Source organism: Carcharodon carcharias, chromosome 11 (genome assembly GCF_017639515.1).
Source record: "Carcharodon carcharias isolate sCarCar2 chromosome 11, sCarCar2.pri, whole genome shotgun sequence".
NCBI lineage: Eukaryota > Metazoa > Chordata > Chondrichthyes > Lamniformes > Lamnidae > Carcharodon > Carcharodon carcharias.
The window spans coordinates 26,138,921-26,160,521 of record NC_054477.1 but is presented as its reverse complement, the minus strand read 5'-3'; the positions used below and the strand labels follow the sequence as shown (position 1 = coordinate 26,160,521).

Below are 21,601 nucleotides of genomic sequence, written 5' to 3'. Positions count from 1 at the left end.
TGAAAGATCACCACTAACGCCTCCACTATCTCTTCAGCTATCTCCTTCAGAACTCTGGCGTGTAATCCATCTGGTCCAGGTGATTTATCCACCTTCAGACCTGTCAGTTTTCCTAGCACCTTCTCCTTGGTAATGGCCACCATACTCACCTCTGCCCCCCGACTCTCTTGAACTTTGGGGATGTTACTCGTCTCTTCCACTGTGAAGACTGACGCAAAGTACCTATTCAATTCCTCTGCCATTTCTTTGTTCCCCACTAGTACTTCTCCAGCGTCATTTTCCAGGGGCCCAATGTCTATTTTTGCTTCTCTTTTACCTTTTATATATCTAAAAACACTCTTGCAATCTTCTTTTATATTACTGGCTAGTTTACCCTTGTACTTAATCTTCTCCCTCCTTATTTCTTTTTTAGTTGTCCTCTGTTGGTCTTTGTAGGCTTCCCAGTCCCCTGGCTTCCCACTGCTCTTCGCCGCATTGTATGCTTTCTCTTTAGCTTTTATGCTAACTTCCCTTGTCAGCCATGGTTGCCTCGTCCTCCCTTTAGTATGCTTCTTCTTCCTAGGGATGAACTTTTGCTGTGTCTCCCAAATTACTCCCAGAAACTCCTGCCATTGCTGTTCCACTGTCTTTCCTGCTAGGCTTATCTCCCAGTCAATTCTGGCCAGCTCCTCCCTCATGCCTCTGTAATTGCCTTTATTCAACTGTAATACCGTTACATCTGATTCCAGCTTTTTCCTCTCAAATTGCAGGGTAAATTCTATCATATTATGGTCACTTCCTCCTAAGGGTTCCTTCACCTTAAGCTCCCTTATCAAATCTGCCTCATTACACATCACTAAATCTAGAATTGCCTGTTCCCTAGTGGGCTCCACCACAAGCTGCTCCAAAAAACCATCTCGAAGACGTTCTACAAATTCCTTTTCTTGGGATCCACTACCAACCTGATTTTCCCAGTTTTTCTGCATATTGAAATCCCCCATGATCACTGTAACCTTGCATTTCTTACCTGCCTTTTCTATCTCCTGGTGTATCTTGTGCCCCACATCCTGACTACTGTTCAGTGGCCTGTACATTACTCCCATTATGTTTTTTTCACCTTTGCGGTTCCTCAACTCTACCCACTCAGATTCTACCTCATCTGACCCTATGTCATTTCTTGCTATCGATTTAATTTCATTTCTTACTAACAAAGCAACCCCATCCCCTCTGCCAACCTGCCTATCTTTTCGATAGGATGTATATCCTTGGATATTTAGCTCCCAGTCCTGATCCTCTTTACATTTACCTACACATTTTGCAGATAAAATCACCTGGCTTCCTCAGATAGATTGGGTTTAATTTAGGGAATGGCTGGTCTCACTGAACCCAAGGCAAATAGCTGATGTACGAATGGAAACATTTAACAATGCTTTGGAGAAATTCGTTATCATTCAGACATAAAGGCTAATCTTGTGTTTTAAATTCAAAGGAAATGGAACAGCAACAGGGTGCAGTATTTTTAGGATGGTGGCAGGTCCTCTGAAAGCTGAAGGCAAAGGATTAGTGCTGCTTTTTGGCTGCAGAGGAGAAAAAATAAACATATGTTCCTTCAACGCATTAAAACCACAGATTGGTAAGGAAACATTGCAAACTGGAGGCTGCAAGAAGAACCATCAGTAAGGATCCAAGGCAGAGAGTGCCAAGAGATACAGTAGCAACACATAAAAGCTCACTATAAATTTGAGGAAAAGAGGAAAGAATGGGCTCAAGATGAAAACTGGAACTACATATTTTTGAAATTATAGAAAAAGGCAGTGAGCCAGGTAAGTGAACCTCGTAGCTTTGTACAGGTAATTTTGTTCAGTCCGGTCTGATATTAAATTTTAAACTGCGAAATGAGGCGGATGGATTTTAAACTGCGAAATGAGGCGGATGGATTTTTGTGGGCAAAAGAATTACTACCCAGTGGAACAAAGGGACTGGGTAGAATATCTCGTAACATCATTTTGTAGTTAAGTCCAAATGGTGTTTTCACACGTGGATGTAATGGGCAGCTCAAACCATGAATCTGTAAAGCACATCGGGGAGGTGGTGGCATAGTGATATTGTCACTGGGCTAGTATTCCAGAGACCCAGGGTAATACTCTAGGGACCTGGGCTTGAATCCCACCATGGCAGATGGTGATATTTGAATCCAATAAAAATCTGGAATTAAAAGTCTAATGATGACCACATGAAACCATTGTTGTTAAAAACCCATTTGTCTTACTAATGCCCTTTAGGGAAGCAAATGTGATGTCCTCATCTGGTCTGGCCTCTATGTGGCTCCAGACCCACAGCAATGTGGTTGGCTCTTAAGTGCCCACTGGGCATTATGGATGGGCAATAAATGCTGGCCTAGTCAGTGATGCCCACACCCCATGAACAAACAAAAATATATTCTTACTGCTTGTAAGAAATAGACAGGCAAAAATTTATGAAGTTAGAGAACTTCAATATGAGACTAACAGATAAGTAGTGTTGGAGCTGGAAAATACTTGGAATCTGTGGTTAGAAGGGGAGAATGCATCTGATTATCAGGGACAATGTCAATTGATGCTAAGTGAATGATTTCTGGATGCAGTATCATTTTGGTTGTCAGATCATAAGTACAAAGTACTCAAGCAACCAAGCAAAAGTCAATTATTTTGTGGCCTCACAAGCATGGGAGAAGCATTGCGGGTGTGTGGTTTTTTTTAGAACAGTCAACCATAGTGGCCACTGATGGCGTGGTTCAATACTTCATCTACCTGAGCACGGTTGGAGGTCTTATGTGCTTTTAAGCACGGTACCTGTTGTATTGGCTCCGAGCCCCTGTGAAAACATGGCGATCAGTCGCAAGTCTGGGTCACACAAACTCCGAGACTGAAAGCGCGGCAGCTAGCTAATCCCTCCCTCTACCTCCATCCCCACCCAAGGCATTGAGGCAGGTAGGCGGGGAGGTCAGGCGCCACTGCTCAACTGAATTTTAAAGAGGCGCTTAACCTCGTGACACGGAACCCAGGAAAGTCCCCTGCTTAAAAACCACAACAATGTACTAAGTCGGGAAAAAAAAATCCTCACTGCGGTTTAGCATCTTGGCACAATCGCACAAAGCCATGCTCCAACATTGTGGTCATGCCCTGTTACAATGCCAGTAATTTGGCCAAATCAGCATATCGCCCGAGACAAAGAAGGTTAATTATCAATGGACTGAAATGTTCACAACAACATTAAGCACCACAGTTGGAAAATGAAGGACATGGTAAGCTATTCACAATAACAATTATTTGGTGTGATACTCTGTACTCCGTGCCTGAAGATAAACATGAACCCGACCAAAGGAGGGATTGGCACTCTCTGAACCGTCAGGCCTGTCTGACATAACTAAAAAGTGGACAGCCAGTAAACCATTCTGCAAGGGCATCCGCTGGCATAGTTAGTAAAGGATGTAATGTAATACAAGATATCAGTTTATGTGTAATGCGGGCGATGTATAAATTGCAGATTTCCATTATATAGGCCAGTGTGGCACATTAGCGTTCAAATCATTCCATATGCAAGAAACAGTGTGTTTTCCCAAGTAAGATCAGCGAAGTTTGCCTCATTTAAAAGCTGCTGTTGGCATCAGAAAGGTCGATAAACAATCTTTTTCAGCAGGATGTTAAGGAGAACATATTTTCATTAACTGTTTTGGTGTATGCTGGGTCAAAATCCTGGGACTCCCTCCCTAACAGCACTGTGGGTGTACCTACATCACATGGACTGCAGCAGTTCAAGAAGGCAGCTCACCACCACCTCCTCAAGGGCAACTAGGGTTGGGCCATAAATGCTGGCCCAGCCAGGGAAGCCCACATCTCGTGAATTAATAAGAAAAAAATACGAAAATAAAGCATTCAAAATGCCATTAAGATTAAGAAGTACCTTGGGACGCCTTTCTTAATGTTAATGATTGTAACTGTTTAGAATGAGGGCTGTTGCCATCAGCGCGCATTAACGCAGAATTAAGTGGCGTCGCTGCTGTTACCCGGCATTTTGCTGTCAAGCATCATTTATTTCAAGTCAAGCCTGAAACTGTTAATGTGTTCTTGTCTGAAAGCCAAGGGTTTTCGTAATTCTAATACAAAGACTTAGCGCTCCCTCTAATGGCAATAATGGGAACCAACATCATTGTAAAATCAATCTCTTAAAAGTGAGGGTAGCGAGAAGGACAAACTTTCGTTATGAATTCCATGTTGTCGGCTGTTGTGCGTGCAACGGGACGCCACTCAGGAATGGTCAACATCAGGAAGTAGAGGAAAAAAAATCTTGCTGGTCTGGGGGAGTCTGACCCATGAACAAGGAGGTAATCGCTGCACGGTGTGGGATTCCACCGCGTAACGAGGTCCAGACCAAAACCCGAAAAGGTTAAACAATTACAACGAGCTCCTTTTTTTTTTGGCTGGTGTGTGAGAATTTCAAAGCAAGTGAACTGACCCTAATCCTGGTCAAAAAATCCTGTCCACAATGTAAATCGCTCCGTTTATCATTTACACACGATGTTCAGATATCGATGTGAAACGAAGTACAACAGTAACAATCCTTGTTAGTTACTGAAATGCAGAGAAAAAAAAATGATGGATCGGGTCCCTGGCTTATTGCAATTTATAATTTGGCATAAAATGTTAACAGATATGCCACAACAATAACTGATTTCTGTTTTTTTTTTAAATGGAACATGATGGGAAACAGTTGAAGACAACAGTTGATGACAAATTCTGGACTATCAGTAAGATTGACTTAACCCTCAGAAAAGTGAACAGCCCCAGGAGACACCTTGACATGACTGATATAACAGTAAAATGTGGAACATCAGTGACATTGTTCCACACTCCTACAAACGTCTGGCTAAAGCGAGAGTGTTCATTCTGCCAAATTAGTATCTTTGCCGTGACTTCTAGTCGGAAAGACTATCCAATGTGATTTTTACATTAATTGCTTTACCAAAATTTGGTGAAGATAGATTCTTCCATTTCCCAATCCATTGTCCCTTTACGCTACGATGAAGCAACAGAGCTCCAAGCCCCACCTCACACATAACTAACAAAAAAAGGGGCATTAGGAATTCCTGGAACCTAACCTCCTGTGTTTATTCGGGATGGTTCCAATGTGCAGTCTCTGCGGCCTTCCATATGTTTCCATTATATCTATGACCAGGCCGAGAGATATAAGTCCCCAGTCCAATAGATCAATTATCAGTCAGTTTAGAATACATGTAAAGACGGAATCTAAATCCAGCATTTACAAATTCCATTTCCAACAAATCCAGGCATCTGATAAAGTGTCCCACAACAGACTTATGGGCAAAGTTAGAACCCTTGGAATAAAAGGGGCAGTAGCAGTAGGTATAAGAAATTGGCTGAGTGACAGGAAACAAAGAGTAGTGAACAGTTGTATTTTCAAACTGGAGGAAGGTTTATGTTGGTGTTCAGACCCCTGCTCTTCCTGCCATACCCGAATGACTAGACCTTGGTGTGCAGGGCAACATTTCAAATTTTGAGGATGATGCGAAGCTTGGAAATATTATGAAGCATGGGGAGAATAGAGCAGAACTTTAAAAGGACATACTGTTGAAAGTTTGTTGGAATGGGCAGGCAAGTGGCAGATGAAATTTAATCCAAAGAAGTGTGGAGTGATTCATTTTGGTAGGAAGAACTCAGAGAAACAATATAAAATACAAGGTACAATTCTAAACGGGGTGCAGAAGCAGTGGGACCTGAGTGTATATGTGCATAAATCATTGAAGCTGGCTGGACAGGTTGAGAGAATGGTTAATAAAGCATATAGTATCCTGGGCTTTATCAATAGGACATTGAGTACAAAAGCAAGGGAGTTATGTTAAACCCCTATAAAACACTGGTTCAGCCTCAACTGGAGCATTGCATCCAGTTCTGCGCACTGTGCTTGAAGAAGGATATGAAAGCATTAGAGATGAGGCAGGAAGGGTTCAGGAGAATGGTTCCTGGGATGAGGAACTTCAGTTCTGTGGAAATATTAGAGAAGTTGGAACTGTTCTCTTTGGAGAAGAGAAGATTGTGAAGAGATTTGATAGCGGTATTCAAAATCATGAGGGGTCTGGACAGAGTAGATGGTGGGAAACTGTTCCCACTGGTGGAAGGATTGAGAAGACAGAGGGCACAGATTTAAGGTAATTGGCGAATGAAGCAATGGCAATATGGGGAGAAACCTTTTTCTTTAGTTAATGCACTGCCTGAGAGTATGGTGGAGGCAGGGCCTACTGAGGCTTTCAAAGGGGAATTGGATCATTATCTGAAAAGGAAAAAAAATGCAGGGCTATGGGGTGAATGTGGGGCAGTGGCACTAGATAAATTGCTCTTTCAGGGAGCCAGCACAGACATGATGACCTGAATGGCCTCCTTCTATTCTGTGATCATTTTGTGATCCTAGGGAAGTGCCACGCAAAGCTGAATTATATCCTATTATATGCAGTACAGTACTACAAGTCCAAACAGAAAGCTAGTGAAATGCCAAGACCCAAGTTGCAGCATAGCACTGAGGTTCAAAAGGCCAAAAGGCTAAACAGGGGGTGATAAATAAAGAAGTAGTGGTAGGTGAAGCCAAAATTTTTGATGTTAATAGAATAGCCTGTAGCTAGTCATTCAAAGCTAAGACCAAAGCTAAGACAATGAGATCTTTGAGTTCTGGGAAAGAATGAGAGGGAGCAAGAGGAATGACACGAGTGTTGATTTCAATGTGGTGTGGATTAAATAGGTTTGTATTGATCCACCTGCTTGGAGCCTAAGAGGACCGAAAGAGTAAAATGCTTACAGTGCTATGGATAAGCCAGCGAAAAGAAACAAAGGTTAGAGTGGAGACAGAGGCACTGGAGGCCGAAAGTAAGAGGATTCTCATTTTTTAAAAAAGTAATCTTTGTTGCTTGTACCAAGTCCAGGAATGTGAGATCTGTATCATGGCTGTTCCAAAATGTAAAAGCTGTCATGCAGCATTTGATGGAGCTGAACTTTCCAAAGAGATTTGTTGAGGGGAAAGGAATATTGATATCAAAGGGGAGCCAAACGTGTAGGAGGCAGTGCTGTGAGTGAGTTTTAACAAGCGGAGATAATGGACAAAAATATCAGAAGGAGAATGGCAGCCAATGGAACCAGGAAAGGGCAAAAGATGGTTGAATTTTTGACATAAATTTACATATTTGAAGACCTCGGATGAAAATAAGGCCTGATCTTAGCTCTGTGCATGTGGGTGGGTTTTTTTCATCACCCTCCTAAAGACAAGGAGGGGGTAACATATTGAATAGTTAAGCTTCCATAATGACTCGGTGCTTAAATGCAGCATATAGGAGGGACAAAAACAAAATGTGCTGGAAATACTCGACGAGTCACTCATCATTCGTGGAGAGAGCAGATAAATTAACATTTCAGAATGTCTCTTCACAAGGATCACGCTCATAACTGCTCTCTCCACAGTATTGGCTAACCTGAGGGTTCTCAACATTTTCTATTTCTGTTTCAGATTTATAGCTATTTATTTTTGGATTTTGGATATAAGAAAGCCTTTCAGACTATAACTTCCAAAATTGATTCCTGGACACCTTATCCGACATGAGCCAAAATGGCATTGGGGTATAACTTATTTCTGGCTTCGGTATTCCTAGGTTAGGGAAGGCCAAATTGGCCCAATTTTGATCACTACCCACTGACCCACGCTGCAAACTACGAGTGTGCATGGACATTGGATAAGGGCACGATTGGGTTCACAGACTATGCCCCACAGGCTAAAATGCTTTGCTAAAAGAAATCGCCTGTTTAGATTCGCGTGAAGATTGGTCAGAATGCAACAATTAAAAAGGATATCGATACACCACTCATAGAACTGTGCTCACACAGGTAATATTAGCAATGAAAAACAAAGCAGTAATGCAATGTGAGTGGATTGAGCGAGGCCTGTGTGCAGACCAGGGGTGTGTTATCTGAAGAAGGTTGATGAGTGTAAGCGGAGTCACCAGGTAACCGGGTAAGTAACGGAAATAATTAATATGGAAAACCAATCAGAGCGAAGTGAGCAGAACCCGCAAAGCCTTTGAGGTGATAGCAAACTAATTAGAGAACCCAATTAACAGGCATATAAACATAGGGCTTGAGAGGGGGCTGGGTGAGCATGAAAATAATTTTGGTTCAAGCCATTTTGAGGGGAAACAAATAAAGGGCGTGTTGAATGAGTTGTTATGGACAAAGATCACAATGCAGAACCTATAGATTCCATAATAAGAACCGTCTAAGTTTGAATTTATATGATCATGAAATCCAGTCTTAAAATAATTCTACATAATTCTATAGACCCCCAGTGTCCAATCTGTAGCGGAATCTATTGCTGTCGACCCTCTCTGATGATTCCACTTTACATTCAATAGTCTTCTTCGGATGATACATTCTCAATGCAAACAAAACACATTCCCTTCCCAGAACGATAGCTGAGATATCGAACAATTTCCTGTTCATTTCCCCCTCCTTAAGGATTTTCACTGCTGCTGGGAGAGACCTCCACACCGTTTTCCTTATAGCCCGGAATAGGTTCCCACAGTCTGACTTAGGTTTATAGAGTGGTCCTCAACTTTCGAGACCCCGATCATAATGCCGAATCTGGTCACTCAAAGAGAGAGTCCAGTCCTACCTTTCACAAACTTAAACAATCTTGACCTGTCGTCCCATATACTCTCAGCTTGTATAATCTTAGAGCTAAATCTCGCCATTCAGAATCTTACACTTGTAAAGATCCCGGTATTGTTTTATGGACAGTTCCACCACTGCACTCTGCTACACTCAAGATGTCGGTTCCATCGCTAATTGTCGATTTAGCTATTATACAAATGTGGACTCCTGCCCTACTATTTAAAACTCTCCCTATAATGCTATTGTGTACAATCTCACTGAATCAAACTTCTTGCAGAGCCTTTCCCCGCCTAGAATATGCTACAATCCAGTCTCCATACACAGTCCCGGAGTCTAACTAATCTGTTCCAGCGTTACGGCTCTGGTTTCTCCTGTATAGCTCTTTAGCGCCCTTCCGAGTACATCACTTGGGTAAATGTGCATAGAATTAACGAAGATTTAATTGAGTCCTTTCTCCTTCCATGTCCCCGCCAAGCCTTCTGTAATCATACCTGGGCTTGAATTGCCCTAAACTTCAATCGACAGAATTTACTGCACTGGACTTGCTTCCAGTTTTACCCTGTAAAATCACATCTTATGCAGTTCCTGGATTATTAGCTGAAAATGAAGAATGTGCAGGGCTACAGGGAAAAGGCGGGAGAGTGGCACTAGGAAGGTCGCACCTACGGAGAGCCAGCTCAGACAGAACGGGCCGAATGGCCTCCTTCTGTGCTGTAACCACTCTGTGATTCTGTAGAGAGGAGTTTCCAGGGGCTCCAGTTTTGTGTAGCCACCCTGACCTGTGAATTACAGACCATCAAGATTATGTTAAGAGGAAGGTGTTATACCCTCCAGTACACTCCCGAGTACCACTCCTGGTCTTCACATGGCATCGTCAGTGCTGTGCAAAAACAAGGTTTGGTCCCCCTTTTGGCGACTGTTTGCATTTCTTCGTTGCATTAGAGTGAAAGACTGTCCAGGTGAACCCCTGCCGCAAACCTCGACCCCACCCCAATCCGCCCCACCCTCCTCTAATGTGGCAACTGAATTGCTTTAGTGCCCATGCCTGCGTACACCCCCAAGAGGAGCGGGCAAGATGATTGGCTGGCTGGGCGATGCCCGGAGAGGGTGCAAGCGCCTGGAGCGCAGGCGCGCCTCCTTCCCCCAGCCCCAGGCTTCAGAGCGGTGCCGGCGGGGCGGCGGCAGCGGCAGCAGCAGGAGCCGCAGCCCGCATGTAGCTTCACCGCTCCCCCTGCAAGACACACACCCCCACTCCAACAAGCTCAGCCTGCTAACTCGCCATTACAAAGGGTGCAGAGTGTGGGGAGGCAGGATCTTCTCAGTGCAGCCTGGCCGCTCTCTTAGTGGTGCTGAAAGGACAGCGCCAAGTGATTGTTCTGCCGGTCTGAAGGTATTTAAAGTTGGAGCACATTAATGTTTGGGCCGCTTGACTGTTTGAAGCGGGCTGGGCGTTCATTTGTTATGTGCATTGAGATATGATAGCAGAATATTTATGAAAGATAGGATTGGAGGGGGTGAGGTGGGGGGGGGGGGGGGTTAGCATAATCAAAGCAAGGTTTTCTGAAATTAATAACCTGAATTACATTCTCATTGCAGAGGTTCAAAATAATCGAATGACTTAATTTTCTAAAATCTGTTGTATGTATGAATGAAGGCTGAATAAAACAGCGCTACTAGCCTGGGCTTATTGTATTCCCAGCCTCTGTGTTGGCCCAAATCCTGCTACAACTAACAATGACCCGAAAGGTAGTTGCTGAAATGGAAGCAGTCAAAAAAAAAAATGATGTTCTAACATCGGCGGTATTATTGCAGTAATCTGACCCGGGGGATCTCTGTATGAGGTGCCACATTGATGACTTTGATTTATATTCCCCCGCCCTTTGAAGCGAATGATTTAAACCGAGGTAATATGTTCTGCTGGGTCAGCTCCTTGGGCCCGGATAGTAATGATCACATTATTCACTGCGTTTGTTAATCACAGATTTATTGAGAGCTGCTTCACTGTCGGATCCAGGAGGCAGCTGACAAGCCTCGGTCAGGATTGGGATTTTGAAACCAGCGTGCTGTGGAAATGGACGGTGGGAAATTGTACAGATTTAGCACGCTGTGGTTGCTGCTTGTGTCAAGTCTAAACTGGCGCCCGGGGTAAGTTTCCAGGAGTTCCCGGCGGCTGTGAAGTTTGACTAGAGTGGGACTCAAGTTAGTAATGATCGATTTGACATGAAGCAGCGGCGTGTAGGCATGAACGAAACTAGCTCAGGATGCGTTCATGTTCTGTGTCTGTACCGGAATGGATAATGAAGTCAGGGAGAGATTGTTCCTGTCCAGGATCATTGCCCCTGGACTACCTGAAGTCAACTGCCGTTTAGGTTCTTTCAAATAGAACCGATTCTCTTTCCAATTAATGTATCCATCCATTGCACATAACTATCAGCTGTCAAGCTAGCCAAGGGCTGAGATTCAGTGCTATGTGCGTTGCTTACTCAACAGTTAGTGCTTAATGCCTTTCTGATTTTCTCCTCTCTGAAACACTTCTAGATAATTAGTGTGTTACTCATCTGTCCATTTGCGAAGTACCGTGTTCATGTTACCCTTTTGGTCTGAAGGGAATTGTTGCTAGAATGTTCAATACCATTAAACATTCCAGCTTCCTGCTCTGAGGTGGGGGTAACTTGGAGGAAGGGGCAATCGATAAATTACGATCACGGCTCAGCTCCGAATGCGAAAAATCGGTCTCGGGAAAAAGTTAGTTCAATGCATTCCTGGATTAGCAAGCGCGTTGGGAATGAGTCATAGCTTTGTATTGATCTACCAAACCACGTACACAACTAAACCGCCAAGACTTTGTCATGTTAATGGAAAATATAAATCAGCGAATATTTTTGTTTAATCTTTTGCTTGCAAAAACTGTACCCTCAGTTTGTCACAGAGCGTCACCCCTGCGCCGAAACAGCACACCAACGACAATATCACCATCTTCACTCGAATTTTGGACGGGCTGCTGGACGGATATGATAACAGACTTCGGCCGGGACTAGGGGGTGAGTTCACTGATCCGTCCCAGGCTTAATTTCCTGAAATCCGATGGTGCGGGTGTTGATGTCTCCCTCCAAATGTACGGTGCTGGGACATCGGCCGGGGATGTTCGAAACATTTTATATGAAAGGGCTAGGTTGAAATCAAATTGAGCCTTTATGAGGTAAAATGAACCAAAGAACGCGATTTGGGGAACTGAAGTGTCTTTAATCAGCGGAGTGCCATGATCTGAAATGCACTGCCGGAAGACGGGTGGGAATAGCTGTCAAAAATGCATTGGATGTATATTTGAACAAGAGGCATGTCCACGGGTCTGGGGAAAGAATAGGGGTGTGGGGGGGCTAATTGGATAACTCTTTCGAAGGGCTGGGACTGACACGATGAACAGCCTCGTTTGTGAAGGCTCAACGTTCATAATAAATCCATCATTTTCTCATATTAAAAGGCAGAGAGCGGTGTGCTTAAAAATAATTCCTGACGTATTTGTAGGAATTCTGAGCTCATTTGCACTCATATAAGGCAACACGCTAAAGATGGAGTTTGGTGGGCGGACAGAATGTTGATTATTTCCTTTATGGATGATATTTTACAGAAAGAATCACTGAAGTTAAAACTGACATCTACGTAACAAGCTTTGGCCCCGTCTCGGACACTGAAATGGTAAGTTCCCAGAAATGTTTCTGCGGGGCTGGATTCCACATTTTCAACAGTAACCCCACCAATCACTGCCTTATCCCTTACAGGAGTACACGATCGATGTATTCTTCCGCCAAAGTTGGAAGGACGAGCGTCTGAAGTTTAAAGGGCCCATGCAGCTCTTGTCACTGAACAACATGCTGGCGAGTAAGATCTGGACTCCAGATACTTTCTTTCATAATGGCAAGAAATCGATAGCTCACAATATGACCACCCCTAACAAACTGCTCCGGCTGGTGGACGACGGCACTCTGCTGTACACTATGAGGTAATTACTCAATGTTTTTCCTACTGCATACGCAGTACTGGCGGGAATTGTCTATTCTCAATATAGAAGAAAACGTCACAGTATAAGCAACGTATACCAAGGGTAAAACATATGATCTTGCCAACTTATTTTTCTGAATAGTATTTAAAATGAATGTATTACATCAGGCCGGACGGAGGGGCGCTGGCATAGTCGCTCGACTAGCATTGTAGGGACCCAGGGTAATGCTCTGGGGACCCGGGTCCGAATCCCGCTACAGCTGATGGTGAAATTTGAATTCAATAATAATCTGGTGACTCCAAAACCATTACCAAGCTGGTTCACTAATGTCCTTTAAAGGAGGCAATGTGGTTGACTTTTAAGTGCCCTCTGAATGAGGGCAATTAGGGATGGGTAATAAATGCAATACCCACATCCATGAACGAATAAAAAACTATTACAAATAATTTTAAATTTATTAAGTTTTATTAAAGAGGATAAAAGTGACGAAGTTCAAGATCTGAAACCATGATTGAATCAGATTAGGATTACTCTTAGATTGGTCTTTTAATTATCTCTATATGGTGTAAATATAAATATTACGTGTGTGTATAAAATATGTATATGTGTATGTGTGTGTGTATATATATAGTATATGTGTGTGTGTGTGTGGAGAAAATAACAAAATTAACTTCAATGAGGTTTGTTCCCAAACAATTTTCATGTTTAGATCTATTTTCAGCTGTTGCGTTATCAACTAGGGTCACCATGACTAATTGTGTGAGATAAAATCCGATTGCCTTTGTTAAATAATTGGCTCAGTTGTTTTCAACTAGTGTTTTCAGATTATATTTTAAAATGATGATTTTAGATGTAATCCAATGCTGCAAATTAAACCTTAAGTGCTTCCACAGTACTGTAATTAATAAAAGAATGTTAACTTCTACTTTGTCATTACAAAGGTAGGGATATTTGCCTATCCAGGGATTACACACAAACATGGGGCAGAAATTTAAGGTTGGCATGCAGGCACACGCCTGCCCCGATCACATGCATAATCAGGCACCCCCGACATCATCCTGCACTTGCGCGATATTTCAGTTGGTGCGCGTGAGTGTGAGAAGCGGACCCACTGACAATTAAGAAGACAATTAAAGTTATGGTTCCAATTGTCCCTGATTTTGTGTGGTCCGGATGGACGAAGCTGCTAGGCATTTTTGATGAAACCTCATCCAAGGGCAGGATGAGGTTTCCGTTATTAAATTTAAAAAAAAATTCTGTCCATGCATTTATCATGTATATGTTCAGGTGACTGCTTCTGATGTGTGAATATTTTTATCCAGATTTTAAAATATTTAATTGTTTTGAAGTCTTTAGCTCCCTGAGGCAGCTCTCTGCCTTCAAGGAGCTTTCATTCAGCGCTCATCCGTGCCTGCACTCCTCCCGGCACCTTGGCAGCGCTGAGCATTTCAGCGCGCATTTCATGCTGGCTCACCGTTAACTCGCCGGGCCATTGTGAAATCGTGGTTGGGGGTCGACTGCAGATGGCGGTCCGTTCCCCGGCTGCTCCCGGGCCCATCGATCCCGCCTGCACACCAACCTAAAAATCCTGCCCATGATTTTCTTTGTCTCTGAACGAGCAGGTGCCATACCCATTAGTCACCACCAGATGTCTTCCTTGCACCTTTATAAATGCTTCCTTCAGTGAAGTCTCAAGTTTCACCTGACAAACATTGTCTAACACATGTAACGAAGAGTAATTGGGGAAATTTAAGCAAATTTTTCAACATAAATAATATTCCTTAGTTTATGTTCATTGCAATACTGAGAGAGTGCTGAGGAGGTGGACGTAGAAGATCCCATGCCCGTGTTTGGAAGAAGAACCAGGGTAATCTCTCCAAGGTCCTACCCAATCTTTAACCCTCAATCAACATCATAAAAACAGGTTGTCTGGTTATTATCACACACCTGCTTGTGGGAGCTTACTGCGTGCAAATTGGCTGCCGTGTTGCCTACATCACAAGAGTGACTACTTCAAAAAGTACTTCATTGGCTAGAAAGTTATTTGGGACATCCTGTGAAAGACGCTATATAAATGCAAGTCTTTCTTTTTAGAAGATTAAAAACTAGTCCTGTTCGGTACTCTGATCAGTAGCTATAGTTTTGATTGGCAGTCACATAGACGTTGACAGTACAGAAGGAGGCCATTCAGCCCATTGTGTCCGCCCCACTCTGCAGTGTCTTGTTGATATAACCTGGATATGAATCTAATTCTTGGCTCAAAGAGAGAGTTCTCTCCAAATATCACAATCGCAAAATTGTGTGTAGGGAAAAAAAAATCTCTTCAGCTTATAAACTGAGAGCAAGATTGAAGGTTTTATAGAGGGAGTTCCAAAGGGTTGGGAGACCATAGCTAAAGGCTGTGCCATATTGGGGAGGATCTTCCAGTCGGTGAGCAGGGGCGGGACCCACTTATCGACAAGTAAAATGATGCGGGGTGATGTCGGGCGGAACTCCTGACAACATCCCACATCATTTCTACTCTCAGGTCGGCAGGGGTGCAGCCGAATCAGCTGTCACCCGCCGACCTGTCAACGGCCTATTGAGGCCATTTAAGAAGTAACTAACATCATTAATGGACCTGCCAATCCAACCTTAAGGTTGGCGGGCAGGTCTGGAGCCCTGGCGGGCTTAAGACAAAGCATGAAACCTCATCCACGGGTGGGAAGAGGTTTCATGAGGGTATTTAAATATTTAATAAAGATTTCAATAAAAGTTATGGACATGTCCCAACTCATGTGCCAGCGTCACATGAGGGGACATGTCAGGGAAATCTATCTATCATTTGTTTAACAATTTTTAATCTGGAGCTGGTCTCCCTGTGGCAGCACTTAGCCTCAGGGAGATCAGTGCGCTCTTTCGTGCGCATGCATGAAAGAGCGCACTCTCGGTTGAGGGAATCCCCTTCTGCTCACTTAGGGAGCACGTAGCGCTTCCTGGCGGATGTCACACTGGGCGGGTCTTAATTGACCCACCCGCGTAAAATGGCAGCATGCCCCCCCGATTGGGGGCGCCGATCGTAGGCGCGCTTGCCCACACCCTCTCCTGCTCCCGCACTTCTCCTCCAATGGGGGAAAATTTTTCCCACAGATGGAAAGGAGGCCGGAATTTTTGGATTAAACAGCATTAGTTGGGGCAAAGAGCTGGAGGAGGTTGCAGAAGCATGGTGGGATGAGGGATTTGTAAATTCAAATGAGGCTTTTGAATTTGGTATACTGAAATGGGGACCCAATGGAACCAAGTGAAGATGGGAGTGATAGGTGAGTGGGGCTGGAGGCAAGTGCCAAAGGTTTGGATAGTTGGAGTGAAGCCCAGAAAGCTGAAGAGGAAGGGACTAAGCAGGATGAATCTGTAGACAACAAAAGCACAGCTAAGCATTTATAGCAGTGATCTGAGTGAGTTAAGGGTGCAGGTGTGTGATGCCATGGATATGGAAGGAAGTAACCTTGGTGACGGATACCATTTAGCTTTAGACACCCAGCCCAGGATCAAATCGGAGGAGATCAGGGCAATAAAAGGTAGATATTATAGAGGAAATAGGCCTTTTAAATACTGTACTAATGAACAAGAAGCTACATACTGATATGGAGTCAAGGCATAGGGCTGGAGGTTTTGGACAATTATTGCTGTTTGAAGCATGGGAGCTTGGGAACATGGTAACCATCCAAGATGATCCTAGAGGAAAGGATTTGGCTCTGAGAGGGAGGCAAATATTGCTTGAGATGTCACTCCAAAAACCTTTCCAAGTTAGTCAGGCATCAGATACACTTAAATCTCCAGCCCTCAAACTGAAAATTGCAGAGGCAAGAATTGCATCAGGGTAAGCAATGAGGATGGAAGACAGTGAGTGACGTGGTAGGGGTTGAAAAATCCAATCCTAGAGTCAATTGAGGTGTTAACCTGGTCAATAAATGAGCTGGTTAACAAAAACAGCAGTGTTGTGCTAGGTAGAGGGGAAAGGAAGAGGGAGTTCAGGCCTTGAGGCCTTACATTATGGTAAGGCTGAGAACCTGTCTATGGTTGTAGGTGATTACCTATCACCCATCGTCCCTGTGTTCATTAACCTACATTAGGTCCTGGTTAAACAATGCTTCAATTTTAAAATTCTTATTCTCTTTTTCAAATCCCTCCATGTCCTCATCCCTCCTTAGCTCTGTAGTCTCCTCCAGCCCCTACAACCCTCAGATATCTGTGTTCCTCTAATTCTGAACCCTTGAGAATCTCTGATTTTAATTGCTGCCCAAAGCCTCAGCTGCTGAGGCCCTAAGCTCTTGCATTCCCTCCCTACGCCTCTCGACCTCACTTTCCTTCTTTCAGGCCTTCCTTCAAACCTACTTCTTTGACCAAGCTTTTGATCATCTGCCCTAATATCTCCTTACATGGCTCAATGTCAAATTTTGCTTTATAATGTTCCAGTCAAAGGCCAAGGATCTATGCAAATGTAAGTTGTTGCTGCAATAGATCCACTTTGATGCATCCCAAAAGGAATTAATACTTGTAAGTAGCAACAGGGATATGAAATTGGCTGAGTGACAGCAAACAGAGTAATTATTAATGGATGCTTTTTCGGCCAGGAGGAAGGTTTGTAGTGGCGTTCCCCGGGGATCAGCTTTGGGACTCTTGCTCTTCCTGATATGTAGTAATGGCTTAGAACTTGATGTACAAAGTACAGTTTCAAAATTTGCAGATGATACAAAACTTGGAAGCATTGTGAACTGTGTGGAGGATATTGTAGAACCTCAACAAGACATGGACAAGTTGGTGAAATGAGTGGACAGGGGGTGGATGAAGTTCAATGAGGAGAAGTGTGAGGTGATTCATTTTGGTACAAAAAACAGAGCGAGAATACAAAACAAAAGGGTACAATTCAAAAGGGGGTGCAGGAGCAGAGGGAGCTGGGTGTATATATGCATAAGCCATTGAAGGTGACAGGACAGGTTGAGGGGGTAGTTAATAAAAAATAGACTACCCTAGGGGCATAGAGTACAGGATCAAGGAGCTTATGTTGAACTTGTATAAAACACTAGCTCAGCCTCAGCTGGAGTATTGCATTTATTGCTGGGTGCCACATTTTAGGAAGGGTGTGAAGGTGTAAAAAAACTTCACAAGAATGGTTCCAGGGTCTAGGAAGTACAGGTATGAAGATAGATTGGAGAAGTTAGGACTGTTTTCCTTGGAGAAGAGAAGGTTGAGAAGAGATTTAATAGAGATATTCAAATCATGAGGGGGTCTGGACACTGGACAAGGTAGACAGGGACAAACTGTTCCCACTTGCGAAAGGATTGAGAAGGAGAGGCACAGGTTTGTAATTAGCAAAAGAAGCAAAAGCAACATGAGAAAAATCTTTTTCACGCAGTAAGGTGTTCGGGTCTGGAATGCACTTAAGAGTGTGCGCTGGAGGCATGGTCAATTCAAGCATGTGAAAAGGAATTAGACTGTTATTTGAAGAGGAGGAATGTGCAGAGTTACGGGGAGAAGGTAGGAGAATGACACCAAGCAAATTGCTCATTTGGAGAGCTGATGCAGACATGATGGGCTTAATGGCCGCCTTATGTGCTGTAACAATTCTATGCATTGCCTCTAGTTACAATGGAACAGAGCCATTAATGAATGTAGTGCACTGTTAAAGCTACGTTTTTGCTTCCTAATTCAATTAATGTTGCCTAAGTATTCACTGAATTATGTTTCAACATCTTTTACAAAGTTATTAAGATTCAGTAAATATGATTTATTTTCCTGTGCCTGTAAGTCAAACCACAATGTCAGAGAGTGAATTATGGCCAGTGCCATGAGTGGTTTATAAATAGAACCTATCCTCTTTATATAGGTTACTGGTCATGTTGGCCCCAGGAGTCCCATTATCATTGGTACAGGTGTGATCTCTATGTTGTAACTGTCTTTCAACATGACCTCAGTCTATTTGCAGCAACTGACAACCAAGCAATGTTTTATAAATGTCACCTTTTTTATCAGCTATGTGCTAGGGAGAGAAAGCTTTCTAGGAATAAAATCATGTTCTTTATTGGTACATATTAATTTTCAGATATTAAATATTTTGCAGCTTCTGTATTGACATAGCATTCTGTCAGCTGTGACTCCATTGGTAGCACATTTCCCCCAAGTCAAACAGTTGTGGGATCAAGTCCAGCTCCAGGACTTGAGCACAAAAATTGAGGCTGACACTACAATGCAGTTCTGACAGAGCGCTACTGGTGGCAAGATGTTAAACTGAGTCCCCGTCTGCCCTCTCAGGTAGCCATAAAAGATCCTATGGCAATTGTGTGAGGAAGAACCAGGGGTGTTATCCCTGCTGTCTTGGCCAATATTTATCCCTCAGTGAACACCAAAAAACAAGCTACCTGGTCAAAATAATATTGCTGTTTGTGGGAGCATGCTGTGCACACATTGGCTGTTGTGTTACCTACATCACAATAATGACTACATTTCAAAAGCACTTCAATGGCTGTGAAGTGCTTTGGGATGTCCTGTGGCCATGAAAGGTGCTTTAAAAATGCAAATCTTCCTTTCATTTTGATGTGCACAGAATAACCAGATAGCTCGGAAGAAGAATGTGGGCAGGATGAATCTGAACAAAGATTAAAAACTTGCACGGACTGATATAGAGAAGCCTTTGTGCGTGATAGAGGGTGGTGCAGAGGGGACAATTTTTAAACATGTCACTTTAGAAGATAAGCTAGAGAAACAGAGTATCTAGGGAAACTGCATCTGCAGTGAACTCATGCTGTTTGCTTTTAAGGTATAGATGTTCAACATGTTCAACTGAAAACTCTTTGCTATCTTAATGGCTTGAAAATAACTAGATTAACTTCTTCATGAAAATGGAGAGCAGTAAATTTCATTACAAATCCATTGTGTTTGTATGTTCAAATCACACAGCAAAGTTTCACCCAACCTTCACCTTCTCAAGGGCAATAAGGGATGGACAACAAATGCTGGTCAAGCCAGCAATACCCACATTCCATGATCAAATATAAAAAAAAATACCAGAAGTTCAGAGCTGCTGGGAAGATAGCCATCTTACCTATTAATTCGGGGTAACAGGTCAGAAGGAATTAATGAATAAGATACAGGGAAAAGAGGAATAGCAGCAATTGGCCGAGCCACAGCAGGCACTTATGCAGAGGCTATTTAGTTCTTGGATTATGTGCGATTATGAAGAGGCTTTATATTTCACACTCTCAAATTGTTCAGTCTGCAATTCTGAAGCTGCGCATCGCCTCAATCACATTTCTCAAGCCACCGTGACCATGTAACAACTCAGCATATTTTGGGTGGACGGGTGGATTCAATGTGAGTAAGGACACAGGCAGCAGGGTTTGGATGATCTCCAGTTTACAAGTTGTTGAACGTGGGACCCCAGCGGGGTTGCAAACAAAATAAAAAGGCAAAAACTAAATCAATAATGTTAAAAGGCTGAATAAAAAGAAGGACAGAAGGTTTGAGTAACAAAGACAAACACACTGTCCCAGAAGTTGGTTCAGGCCAGTACTTATCCCTATGTCAGAATCAATAGGCTGAAGGCCCACCTGATATTGGGCCTCAGGCCTCCTTTAAATGGGACCATGAAGTTACTGACACATGCTGCAAATCCTCAGGCAGCTCATTAGCAATGAACATACCAACATCTTCTGGATTCACACTTAGGACAGCATTTTTTTAACCATAATTTCCCAAATATAATATGCATTTTCCCCTTAAAAAATAGACTTAGAAGTTAAGGTGCCCATTGTACATGGTAACAAACCAAAGTGAGTTTTTTTCTTGCAGCCTGTAAGTGGGCCTCACAGGGAATGCAGTTGATCCTTATATTAGAGCCACAGAGGAACTGTGGCCACATCTCTGTTCCCTCCCTGAGACTGTATAAAGTCAGAAGGATAGAAACTCTCTTAAAGAAACATGGAGGCTACACAAGGAAATGGTTGCCCGAAAGAGAGTTAGATCGTCCCTTTCCTTCAAGATCAGCTTGATGAGGGTTCTCCTCTGAGGCAAACCTTCTAAGGATTGCAAGGCATTAATCCACCAAAGGACTCAACCAGCAGTAGGATGTCATCCAAAAACTTTTATGGAATGACTATCTTAATACTTTGGGTATGTATGAGGCAGCCAGTGCAGGAATCCTCCAGCAGAGAAGCACCCTCAGCACTTCCCAGCATGCCTCAACTGATGTCCATTGCTGGCAACTGCTCTGTCATGCTCCAACCCTCCCCTCCATCCCCAAAGGAATAATGACACTTTGGCTCCAGTAATACCAAAGTCTTGGTGCATATTATACACGGTGATAAGACTTTTTGTTCATGAAAGGCTAGGTGGGTATTATACTTGGGCAACATATTATATTCTAAAAAATGAGGTAATGCAAATTCACCTTTTTGGTGGCAGCCTCCAGTCTCCCTTTAAAGAATGCTAGTTAGGCTGTATGTCGACCACAATTTCGGCTGTGTTCAGAGCAGCCCTTGTTTTACAAATAGGGCCACAAACTGACTTTGGGTCCCGTATTAGTGTAGCATGATGCAGGGGTGTGCCCTTGCTGCCTCTTTTCCTATAGCATGCAGCACACTCCTGGTGCATAATGAGTGTGCCCGGCTCACCCACTGTAGGCATTCGTTTTGTGCCTGAAAACAGCCCCAGCTCCATAGAATTTGTGTCCTGTAATTTTCAACAAAGGTCAAATCCAACCATCAATGAATTTCAGACCGCCATATTGCTCTTATAAGGGATAGGGTTGAGGTGGAGTTGAAGGAGTTGTACTATTTGCTAGATTGTGTTTTATCGGAGCAGAGGGATTTTTACCGCTAATAATTTAATTGGAAATGCCAGAGCACAAACATCCCTCACCATAAAGAACAAAACATTTTCA

General features: G+C 43.2%; 2 protein-coding genes across 2 annotated transcripts in view; one reads left to right on the top strand and one right to left on the bottom strand.

The window, feature by feature from the left end:
* gabrb3 (gamma-aminobutyric acid type A receptor subunit beta3) overlaps positions 1-21,601 on the bottom strand; it is a 509,233-nt gene that overhangs the window by 441,588 nt on the left and 46,044 nt on the right. The window lies entirely within an intron of this gene.
* gabra5 (gamma-aminobutyric acid type A receptor subunit alpha5) overlaps positions 9,760-21,601 on the top strand; it is a 90,937-nt gene continuing 79,095 nt past the window's right edge. Inside the window, exons 1-4 of the mRNA XM_041198657.1 lie at positions 9,760-9,917; positions 11,604-11,725; positions 12,313-12,380; positions 12,464-12,684. Coding sequence (XP_041054591.1) covers positions 9,760-9,917; positions 11,604-11,725; positions 12,313-12,380; positions 12,464-12,684 — 569 coding nt within the window. The remainder of the gene's footprint in view (positions 9,918-11,603; positions 11,726-12,312; positions 12,381-12,463; positions 12,685-21,601) is intronic.